Genomic DNA, 12,710 nt, shown 5'->3' on the forward strand with positions numbered 1-12,710 from the left:
ATACACGGGAGAGTGAGTAGAATGAGGCACCCAGACTCTGTTAATTCCTGCTTATAATTCCCAGTGTAAAGGCCAGCCATGGGAACAGCAGACATAGGAACAGCATAGTCAGTCATTAGAACAGTAGAGTCAGACAGGAACAGCAGAGTTAGTCATACGAAAAGTAGAGTCAGACAGGAACAGCAGTCAGTCATAGGAACCGTAGCGTTAGCCGTTGGAACACCGGGCCTAGGAACTGCAGTCAGTCATAGGAACAGTAGCGTTAGCCGTTGGAACACCGGGCCTAGGAACTGCAGTCAGTCACAGGAGCAACCGAGGTTATCATAAGAACATGAGTCAGACTCAGTCGAAGGAATATTATACTCAGTCATAAGAGCAGTCAGTCTAACTAACAATAGTGTCAGTCACAAGAACAGCAGTCAATTTAACGATCATTGGAGCCAGTTAAAGGAACATCAGTCAGTTATACAAACGACAGGTCAGTCATAGGATTAGTTGAACCACACGAAAAGAGTGAATATGGTTTTAGGCCGCATGTAGCAATATCCCAGTCATCACGACGAAAACACCAGAAATGGACAGAACAGGACGACGTAGAACTGTCTCAAACCTGAAGCAGGCCATCAGAAGAATAGTTGGTTGGTTGGTTTGTTGTTTAACGCCGCACTCAGCAATATTCCAGCTATATCTGTAATAATCGAGTCTGGACCAGACAATCAAGTGATTGAAATCACGAGCATCGATCCACGCAACTGGAATCGATGACGTGCATCATCCAAGTCAGCGAGCCTGACCACCCGATCCCGTTAGCCGCCTCTTACGATCAGAAGAATAGTCCGAAAGTCATAACCACACTGACTGTACACTGTCTTTAGTAAGAACAATGTGACTTGACACTGTGACTGTCGTACCAAACTTAACAGTCGTGGGAACGGTGTGACAGTCAGTCCAATCTCAGTCTCCAACGGTTTGTCTGGAATCCCGAAGCAACAGGGGACAAGGCTTGGGGAAGCTGGCGGCGATGGAATGTCTTTCATGATGCAACCAGGGAGGGAATAGCCGCTGCATCACTAGGATCACCCGTCCTGTTATGACATCGGCCTGTTATGATAATAACCCTAGTTGGTGTCGAGAATACCTACTTCCGTGTTAACTATACTGACATACATAACCATTATGGGTGGTTGCACATGCTCGTCGTTTGTGCTTGGCGCGTTAAACAAGACAGCGAATGTGTCACCGTGAGCACTTTAACGGTAACGTTAATTCATGACAGTGTTCTCAGCTTGGTCTGACAAAATTTGACTCTTAAAATCTACAGATCCAGATATATGAGTGAGTGAGAGAGTTGGGTTTAACGCCGCTTTTAACAGTATTTCAGTTATATCACGGCGTTTCAGTTTAATGTGGGAGGATGGTGATGCAGGTCTCAGACGTTTACCACTTCGGCGAAACCCAGGGTATGGTGCTGACAATCCTAGAAACAATCGGTTCGAACCAGTATTCGAACCCACAATCATAGGTTTCTGGCGTACCCAAGGGACGCAACTCTGCACAACGAATCGCGGCGCCTTAGACGACTGGGCCATACGTGCCCCCTTTTTCGTACGACTATAGTTAATCTATCATGCCATGAAAGAATAAGTATAGTCATATGAACACATCGGGCGTCCATTAGCTTCTTTCGAGTAGTATATCCAACTAACTGGACAATAGCGAGTGGTTCACTTCACCCCGGCAACCTCCTGTCACGATTCGACCCCATCGCCTTCTGCCCTTGTTTTAACAAGAGCGTAAAACGTAAATCAATAATTCTTGAAAATTCATTCTTTTATCCTATTACATCATGTATATCCGTGTGTCCAGGTTGGTTCGCTGGTATTTCAATACTGGCTTGGTTTCCGTTTCACTGTAGACAGATGTCGAGACATTAACGTGTGTCCATTGAACGAAACCAAGCGACTTTGTTGCTTCGTTCAATACCCAATACTTTCCTTTCTATTGTTTCACATCCCACCGCATGCATAATGCACCTGGTTCACCTTGACATGCAAGGTACGAGAGAGAATATTAATAATGCATTCTAGTGTTATGCATGTCTTCGCGGGACCCTGTCGTGTACCTTACACGCCTGCGTTATCCCCGATCTTCATGTTATTCTAGTGCAGTAATTAATTTTAGAAATATATTGTACCCGTACGCAGTCTTCTTACGACTCCGTAATGAAACCTCATTTGTATTTTATATAGGTTTGTTGTTGATTGTCGTGGAACGATATCGTTTCCGTTCAGAACTATATTACCATAAATGTTCAAGGACCAAATACTTTTCGTTCGAAGTCTGTGTAACTTACGCCGGACATTTTCAAGCGTATTCGTAGGTGAATGTACCAGAAAGCATGCAGGACTATAGGCGGCCATACACCAGATACTGTTCATTTTCAGTGTTGACGCTGTTTATTTTGCATAATATAGATGTAAATGAACCCGTTCTTAGGAAGAGATAAGTGTAGAGATCAAGAAGAATGCTAACGCAAGAAAAGATACCATTCTACAATCTAATCGCTAGTTCTGTGAACAGAGCCAAGAATGTCATTCAGATGCGGGAGTGGTTCGGCAACCAGGGGTCCATTCGATTTAACATGCAAGTGACGTACAACCATTTGGATAAATTGGAAAGGTAGCTACCAATTATTGAGAAGCGGGTAACCTGTGGTGACCGCGCTCTCATCGATATGCATGGGGCGGCGAGTGACGTCTTGCACAAATTTATCAAATATGAATGCTCTGCAATTACGACCAATGCAGTCACGTGTAGCAAATCACAATGAACCAATTACCAAGATGTGATAATTTGTTTCTTCGTCGTAACGTCATACACCTCCCCTTATATCGATCGGTTGTCGATCTTTGCAGCTATTACCCTCCAATGACGTCAGATTCCTGGTTTCCGAGATGGGTCGCCGACGGCCGAATATAATAGGACAATTTTAGTAGGAAACCAAAAGATCGAACAAGTTGTGTAATTCCACTTTGGAACTTGACTTTAATGGCAGAAAAATAAAACTCTTACATCTTATACTTCTGAGTTTCAGCAAATATAATATTAGTAACGGCCATATTTTGCTTGGCCTCAAAATAAAAATATCTTTCTTGTACTTTGTCGACGAGTTATTGGTAATCTGTGGAACATCTACAATATACACAGAGTAGTAAATAATATTAAAATAGAAAATACTAAACTATGGATGTGCAACAAATTAAGTCTTTGAGAATCTATTTATACAAATAATATATGTATGTTAGAAAGCTTAAATCTTCAATCACAAACAAAACCCACTTTGGGTTGACTCCACAATATAGAATAAAATAAAGTCTATTTTTTCTTTTTCTTTTTTTTTTCATTTGGACTATAAAATATTGTCAGCTGGATAAAATATAATTTAAAAACGGAATCTTACACCGCCAATTCTCGTGAACATAACATACCACCTGCAGTTGCCTCCCCTTGCATTTTGGGTCGAGCAGGTTGCGTCCGTTAATAACACATATACCACATAGAAAGCAACAGTCAGCTGCACATAACATACACTTAAATTATTGTCATCTCTCGATATCAGACATAAGGAAATACAGATATTCAAAGAATAAAATACTCTTATAAGTAATATTAATATAATACTTTTGGATAAACGCACATGTATATATCCACTTTGCACTTTTGAATATTCACATAATATTCAATAATAACACATATAGTTAATATAAATCAACGTAGAGAGTGGGCTAGTAATCTCATTTCGCTTCGTGTGAACTCAGCGAGGTCCCATTGAGAAAATGTCCACCACGAGTATCATTATATGTGGAGAGAACGTTGATTAATAGGAGTACGTACACACCACGTAGGAGTAGTATTAGGAGGAGTAAAATGAGAAAAAACTCAAGAAAATATTCGAATTGCCTGAGTTGGAGTCTGTTGGCATACCGGGCAGGCTCTCTCGCTGGAAGGTTTCTCAACAATTAGGCTGGCACACTCCATACAGAACAAATTGTGACCACACGGAACGAGAGCTGCTACCACCTCGCTTTCATTGCAGATAAGACAGTGCTTCCTTGGTCGTGTTGGGGACGGGCCTGTACCCGCTGGGGTGACAGGGCCACTTGCATCGCTTGTTGGGGTGGGGCTTGAGGTGGCGGTGCTGCTGTGGGTGGGGGAACCGCTGGAGGTAGAGACACACGCGAAACCGTTCGTCACGGCGCTAGGCGGGGTGGTGAAACCGTTCATATTTGATAGTCCATTGCTCAGCGGATCGCTGCGGATACGCCGGACCATTTGATGGTCCCCTGAAATGCTTGGAGCTGGGGACGAGGTCATATTGCTGGGGGGACTGGAGCTTGCGGAGGTCCCGTTCTCCGTGAGGGGTGGGGAGATTCGTGAGGAAGGGCACATGCCACCGGCGAAACTGCTGCTGCGGCGCGGACTGGTGGATGGCGGAGAGTTCGTATTGCCGAAGATTGAGACTAGAGAGTTACGGTTGTCACTGCTGAAGTCGGGCCACATCGACGGTGACGGAGGGATTGGGTCGAATGACGGAGACCCGATCCCTTCGTCGTTGTCGTACACACTAAAGCCATTGAATGCACCGAATCCGTTCGACAAGGGGTTTGGGAAGTCTGGTGAGATTTTGGATGTGGAGGACGTGGACCCATTAACGGGTGGGAAGTTGAATATTGTAGCTTCCTGACTCCGTCGCGACAAAAGGCTATTCCCATTCACGTTGCTGCTGCCATAAGACGTAAATGCCGACCCAGAGGTCGAATGTGGCTTGTAGATCGACCCCATGAAATCCCCATTGAGCTCGTGAAAGCCGGAATCAAGTCCATTACTTGGGAAGTCCTCTCCGTGATTGGAAGGCAGGTTTGTCGTATCCACTAAACCTCCCGTTCTCATAGCAATATGGCTCTCTATTTCTTGCCTTGCCTTCTCCACATTATCCGGAAGACCGGTCACTTCGAACACTGGCTCCTTGTCGCGACTTGGGGTCACAATATATGTGTGCGTTTGTTGCTGGATTCTTTTGATTGTAGCACCTTTAGGTCCCACAACTAACCCGACCACACGGTAAGGGACACGAACTTGTATTGTCACCTGTCCCGGGGCGTTGGGACTTGGGGGTCCAGGAGTGAGGGTGGAACCATTGCTAGATCCCACACTTGAAACACTACTGTTCCTTCGGGACGCCCGAATTTGACTAAAATGCTCAGCGGCAGATAAGATCTCTCTTTTGGCAGAGTTGACATCTTCCTTGCGTCCGGTGACGACGAAGACCGGTTCTTCTCCCCTCACTGGTGTTTTGATGTACGTATTTGTCTTGGCCCGGAGAGCTTTGATTTTGCATCCTGAAAGTAAACAACAGCGTTAGACATGATTGCACAGCGGGGACGTGTTAGTTGCGACCATTCCGAGAGACAGCTTCGGGCGGTCAACTTGCCAGCGAGCTTCATTAAAGTACACTGATTACTCAGGAGGAAGATATAATATTTACTTAATTGACAACATGGTGGCTTTCTGATACTGCAAATTAACTATCAATCGGCAGCCACCGTTAAAGAAAGCGACAGACAAAATTCTAATCGTGCCAAGAAATTAAACCAGGTAATCGATAGCGGCTTGACACAAGCTTTGAAAAGAAATGCAATAACACCATCATTAAAATATACAGCTTCTTTTGAGCGGTCAAAAATAATTGGTGCTTCAACAGGATATATATCATACTTCACGAGATAAAGTTATATGCGATGATGCTCTAACTCCACTACAGAAACTAAACCCTTTCTATACAGCAAGCGAGAACTAAGCCAATCCGCCCCATGTCAATACCACTGAACTGACGCAACACGGGAAGGGAAATGTGCAAATTTGCCTACATCGGTAATTGATTATTAGTACCGTCTTCCGGCCTACATTTCCTCGGTTTCACTAACTTAATTAGGGCAGTCGACGGGAGAAGGGCAGTTACTAGTCACTCGAGGCGCGCAGCCATACTGCCAACTTTCAAGTATGCTTTTCCTCTTCTTACACGCCCGCCGCAAATAACCGTTCTCAAGGCCGGTCAGCATGCCGCCCGTCGAGGTGTGGAGGCAATGCTAGACTGGCCATGGCCGATATGCAGCACCTACAACCTTTATTATGCTTGCTAGAATTTACATATAACTTTGAAGTCACCGCGAATATTCAATTACTAAGGCCGGGTGAAGATACAACACAAGTTCTTGACTGGACGTAAAAGCTAACTGAATAAATACAGGATTTGCTTACCGCTAATAAAGCTATGTGTTGATAAAGATGCACATGTAGTCAGGAAATAGGACAGTATTCAAGGCAAATTCAAAAACACTGATGGTAGAGCTACATTGTTGGTGCGGCAGTCTTCTCAAACACTATACACAGCTGTATGTAGTATGTATGTCTGGGCTGGAATGACACCCGACACTGAAACTAACGGTGGAATTTCCTGGAACATTGGAAGATAACCCAGCTTTGGTAACATGCTAGTTATATAAATAGACTTGATGTCTGGGAAATCAATCACATGCCGCGGTTCATACTTCGAGCGTGTGGATGTAGTCTTCACAACGCACTCGCTCCTCATATCATGAACATGCCATGTTCCCTTACAAAAAATTCCCTTTGGAACGAAAACATCCAGTATAGTGCACAAATACCAGGACTAATGACTGGATGGGGGCACGTTCTGCAGACTGATTAAATACCGTCTATCTAAGCTGCATAAACTGTCTACACCGTCCGTGACCTCTGACTTCGTGTGCCGTCTGCGTGACCTCAGTTTATGACACAATCTCCTTAATGGGGTTACACTCGGGGGTCCACTCCATTTAGCACGTGTTGATGCATAACAATCTCGAATCAGCTTAACTTAAAGTGGGTCAACCCAATATCGACTGTTATATTATATACCATTATAAATATATCATTTCCCTTACTGACTGCAGGACCCAATCCTGAAGTTCATGAAAAACACGCCAGCACTCGATGCTGATCAGAAGATACCGGGATAGCTCCTTCAATGACTGTTTACAGATTTAATCAAAGATATGTTCATGTATCATTATAGCATAAGATCATGAAAAGCACGCTTTCTGCTTGCGTGCAGGCATCTGAATGCAATTACTAGATGACCTTAGATGCAGGCGAGGCCTGCTTCAGGAACAAAGGGGCATATCACCATGATCAAGAACGTCGGTCCACCATCTGTCAGACCAAGCATATGGCAGCAAGCAGTTATCTCGGCCAATCAGCCAGCCTATGGTAATGCCTACTTATTAATGTATAAGAGCAATTTAATGAAACGTAAAGCCGTCATGACAGAGAATGATTATGTTCTTTCTTTCCACAGGCGTACTTACAGTACGAACATGCAATACCATGACAAATTAACCGGTCTTGTTATTCGGGCTCATTGTAACCTCTGGTTTCGGTTTGAAAAGAAGACATCCACATCCACGTCCACGCCTCAAACCTGCCCTACGAGCGCGAGTGCACTTTCCCTCTCCAGCAAACACCGGGACAGCGGCTTGTGTGTTTGTGGTCTGACCACATGACACAACAGGAAATGGTCAATCACGACATTACATTAGGTTTCCGGTGCACGACATAGAACCCGTCGCTAGCCAACTTCAGTCACATGAAGTGGGCACTTGACATTGAACATGACCAATTGGACGCAGCCAAACAAATGTCGCGGGCTACATATTGCTCGAGGTATGACAACCCGCCTTGCATCACAACAGATATCGAACTGCGTTTATTTCCCAGGAGATGGGGACCACTTCTGGATGTTAACTAAATGCTTGTGTCAAGGTCCGAATTTATCTCCGACTCTGTCGCGAATATGCAGGCGTTTTGTTACAGACATACATATCAAACCCAAATGACCTCGGCAGTAATCATCAAAATACTGTACGGCGCATAACTCACATTCTGATGGCTGAGCTTAATTACCGTACCGACCACATGCCACACAAGTTCACGACTTCTTTTTACGTCTACAGTAAATACGTGTTTTTACCACTCGACTGTCGATGCCATTCAGCGTTAGTGATAGCAGTCTCATTATCAGTCTTTAGTAAAGTATTTTATCTCCTTCTTCCATTCCACAAAATACGATCATCGTAATGCAAAAGGAAGAAAACACCAAGCAAATTAGTTGTAAGTGGTTCCTCAAAGGAAGTGTCAAGTTTTACGTGTATCTTATACGCCGTGTTAAACAAGACGATCAGCGCTATACTTAACGTCCCCCAACACATACAATGCGAAGAAAAGTAACAATAGTTTATTACATGTCATAATTTCCAACGACATGTGGCAACCTGTGATATTCTCTTACAGGTAGAAGCGCTAATCAGGGGTAGGTGCAAGCAAGATATACAACACGGCCTTGTGGGGTTCAAGCAGAGGTCGCCGACAAAAGGTCAAACCTAGGACCCTATCCCACGATGGGTGTATTATGCCAGCATATTGATGACATATCTGCTCATAAGGAGGGCGTTCTCGAGTCGGTGGATGTTCTGCAGTGAAATGTCACTCGGCATTTTGACACATGCATAATTCAACTTGAATAGAAGAGTCTGTAAAATGTCTGACAATTTATTCGTACGTAAAGGTCAGACAGTTTCATCTAACTGGTACATAGTCCCCAGGAAGGACAAGAGGAGCTTATTACATTGTAAACATACCTCGCTAAAAATAGCCACAATCAACCACATTGGTTCCAGTTCTTCGGTTAAGAAGATCCCACCCGCGCAAAGAATAAGAACAATTGGCACTTAGATTTTGATTAAAAGTATGAAACAGTCGTTGTTGTACGGAAGTGAGGTCCGTTAAATATGGACGTTTAAATGCGTCGCATGTAACATCGGTTCAATTGGATTCTCGGTCTCCTGTAGAGAGTACGAGATTTTAAAGTGGTCATTATAAAAAACCAACGTGGTATACAAGCGGACCAGGGATAAATATATGGGCACGTTGAAGTACTTTGGCTAAGCAGGGATAACGTGAGCGGGGGCTATGGATGAGAAGCACTGCTACAGAGATGGATGGTCCGGTTCCTGCATTCCCACAGCAGAGCACAGCTACAGGCCATACAAGCCACAAGATCCCGTGGAACAAGTGGACGAACATTCCTGTACTGGACCGCCCGGATAATGGGGTTATTAACTTGATTAATGTTTACTACTGGAGCTAGGTCTGGCGGGGGAACATGGCGCTGGTATTTGAGACACTGACTGTAGGTGATGCTCGTGTCCAGAGTGTGCCGACAGACAGGTGATATAAGCTACTGCTATTAGTGGTAGGGAATAGCAACGGTTGCCGGTGTACAATGTCAAACAGTTGAATTTTATGATCTATTCTCTTTTGAAAATTCACACTAAATGAAATGCCTTATATATAGTGTAAGAAAGATCAAATTTAATTTAAGATTTATTGAAATATCTCACATCCATGTACGAAAGAATAATGTATGCATGTAGGCGAGACCAACAGAACGGTTCGAACGTTCTGCATGGCAGGACCACGTGCTGTCTGCAGTCACCGATTAATCAGCAAGATGAGGAGTGCTCCTCTCACCAGATGGTATCGCGCAATTCCGAAACAGATAAAAACACTACGTCCGCTCACCTACCAAATCCCTACTTTCCAAATTCCTAACATCGGCGACATCTTAAACAGCCATTCATCCAAAAGTTACTCGACCGTAGCGAGGAAGCGGTACATTATTTTACGCATCTCAACATCTGCATATTCATACTTATGCAATATATTTGCGGCTCAGTCTAACACTCCTGCCTGTATTGGCAAAGATGGGCCCGCATGGCCACTAGATGAACATGACACTATACACCCAGTGCGAGTACAGTTTCAACCCAGTTATGTACGAGTGATGTATACCACATGTCAGCGTCGGACGTGTAATATAATCATTTACACTGCTAGCTTCCTATGTTAATACACTGGTATGCCAACACTTCCCTTCCTGGGTACTCTCAATACATCAAACTTGTCACGGCGACATGGACGAAACCATCCATAACCACGCATAATACATGCGAAACTCAAGCATGTGCACTTCTTTTCATTTATCTATAACCTCCACGCACACCATACAAAACGTAGCGGCGACAAATTAAGTCTTTTCAAATTTAGGTTCACTATTCCCCCCCCCCCCCCCTAAATCCGAAGTTGAAGTATGCTTCCTGTATAATGAATAACCTACGCGACCAGACTCAAAGTTGGGTTTAATCGCTATTGATGCCTTTCAATCCTATATACTGACTGTAACAATCAACCCAGGATTACCCACCCAATCTGTTTTAAAGCGACCGAGAATTCAGACAAAGAAAGCCGTTGACTCGGCATTCCCGCCAATTCTGACAGTTCAAACAAAGCCGTATCGAATTTGAATTGGTCAATGACCATCGCCCCAGGTGTACCTTGCCTTGTCACAACATCCTACCGCGGGCACCAACCCCTCTCCCTAACACTCACCTTAATTACGTACATAGACAAAGATTAATTGAAATCTGCGTCATCCATGCTTCCGACATTGATTACAAGTTTATTGTCTTGTCGACGCATGATTGACAATGACCCGAAACATCTAAAGACAAGAAGCTTGATGAACAATGATTAAACGGAAAATATTTTCGCGCCAATTACAGTTTTGACAAGGAAATATTTTGACAGTAGGTGACCACGTGGTTAACAAAACCGTCAGCTGTCAAGCGTGGTGCGCCGAGCGAGGGCGCTGACTGATTCAATTCACAGCATCATACTATGAATGAAAATCTGAACAATACATGTTTTCAGTTTCGTAGTAATTGTAGCGTTGGTCTACTTGTAAATTAATGCACTATTTGAGAAAAATATCATAATATGAGGGATTTACGAAGCCTTCAAATACATCTCTATTTCTTACTGAAATTACCTCAACAACCTCATGGGCTCCATACAAATAATTTATAGGGAGCTTTGTTGGAAATATAAACCACGAGAACATTTTTCAATTATGCTGTCTGTCCGCGGTCAAATTTGACACGACTTGTGTGCATCACGTTTTCCCATGTTGGTTCCACCATCTTGGTGTGAGTAAATGTTTGGTCGCGGATTTATCGACCAAGTTGTTCGTATGAGTAATACTGCTCTCGTAAATTCGTGTTACGGCGTAAAATATCGATCGCAAATGCTTACAAAATACATGAGTTCATCGGCAAACGAAGGTACACACTCGTGAATATATCTCCGTTTCGATAAATAGTCATGAGGTGGCTACAGAAATATGTCATTACTAAGATACATTTATACACACATGGTTCGACAACGTGGAAGTAACATTGCAGGTTTTTCAAAGCTGTAAGTAAAGACGTGATTGTAAGACCACGTGCAAATTGGCGCGACCCTGAACAATAGCCCGAGGCGCACAGAAATCTCGTGCACGCGTAGCCGTAGTATTTACACTAAATATAGAATAGGCTACTGTTAGGCGTTGAATGGAGAAGCGAATAACTCGAGTCTAGAAAACACATGCGATAGACTGACAGACTTTTCTTTATTTATACATGCGGTTTTTTTTCAACAAAGAAAAAAGCCAATGTTTACAGTGCCACTGCGTTTTAATACATACCTTGTCTCCCTACAATTTCAGCTACATGTTCCGAACTCGGCACAGGGACACACTCCGTCATGTTTGCACTTCTTTTTCTAGCATTTGAATCCTCGAAAGATGAGGATGAGGAGGAAGAGTTAACTGTGGTACTATTGGGACTGGTAGTGCTAGGCTCGTCTTCTCCTCCCAACCCGAGCAAAGACAGTTCGAAGGCGAGTTGCAGGGCTCGCTGGTCTTCTATGCCAGTACTGGCAGTCATCATGTCTGCATAGATATTCGCAGGCATCACACTTGCTGTTTACCTCAGACGTACATCCAGAATAGTGAATGGGCAGTCGAGTAGTGCCCTATCTACCTTAGTTTCTTTGTTGCCAGCGCCGTACTGAAACGTGCGCGGCATACAAAGCCTTACCTTCTACAAGTACTCACAATGCACAAAAGCAATATGGCTAGGGTGACGTCATTTTCCCAACATGCAGCGCGCGGGCTGGAAATTATAGCACAGCTGCCGCTGCTGATTGGACAGTTTGACAACGGGGCGGAGCTTACCTTTGACCTTGATTGAGGGTCGCTGTGTTGAAAACATTGACTGAGAGATTTTTTGTGTACGCTCGCGCGGTTTACCAGCAAACTTGAGTGTTACAACCCGCGGAATATTTTTACTGTAATAAGTCTAGCGTAGCTCCACATTTTCAGAGTAAAGGGTAAGGATTTCGAATGAGTTTCTTTGTGTAATAACAGCTGTCGGCTCGCGCTATATTTGGGGACCTTTGTGTGGTTGGTGAGTTTACGGTTGATCGAGTCCCGCTTGGTGGGCCGAGTTTGTTTACTGTTTAGGCCCACGAATTTCATGGGTTTGACGTTTTGAGCGCGTATGACTTGGTCGGTTTAGCGTCTAGATACATTCGAACAGCCTTACCGTCCGCTAGTAGATAACGGAAGTTTTGAAGTGAGGTTAGATGATATTCTCAACATACTCGCTGAGCTATTTCTATCCTGCTCTATGAAAACACTTTTCTCTGCGGAT

At 43.9% G+C, this 12,710-nt stretch overlaps 1 protein-coding gene across 1 annotated transcript; it reads right to left on the reverse strand.

Annotated features, from left to right (window-relative positions):
- Positions 1–3,025: 3,025 nt before the first annotated feature.
- Positions 3,026–12,129, reverse strand: LOC139458135 (RNA-binding protein MEX3B-like). Its single transcript, XM_071239488.1, has 2 exons — positions 11,702–12,129; positions 3,026–5,399 (listed from the first exon to the last, which is right to left on the reverse strand). The coding sequence occupies exons 1-2, from the start codon at positions 11,967–11,969 to the stop codon at positions 3,940–3,942; spliced, it is 1,728 nt and encodes a 575-aa protein (XP_071095589.1). The 5' UTR covers positions 11,970–12,129; the 3' UTR covers positions 3,026–3,939.
- Positions 12,130–12,710: the final 581 nt, after the last annotated feature.

This window comes from Haliotis cracherodii, unplaced genomic scaffold (assembly GCF_022045235.1).
Source record: "Haliotis cracherodii isolate W230 unplaced genomic scaffold, xgHalCrac1.p SCAF_1, whole genome shotgun sequence".
Lineage (NCBI taxonomy): Eukaryota > Metazoa > Mollusca > Gastropoda > Lepetellida > Haliotidae > Haliotis > Haliotis cracherodii.

Coding starts and splice junctions, on each gene's coding strand:
- LOC139458135 (XM_071239488.1), bottom strand. CDS start 11,969: ATGCCTGCGAATATCTATGCAGACATGATGACTGCCAGTACTGGCATA. Junction 5,400..11,701: donor TGAAATTGTAGGGAGACAAG/GTATGTATTAAA, acceptor GTTTACTTTCAG/GATGCAAAATCAAAGCTCTC.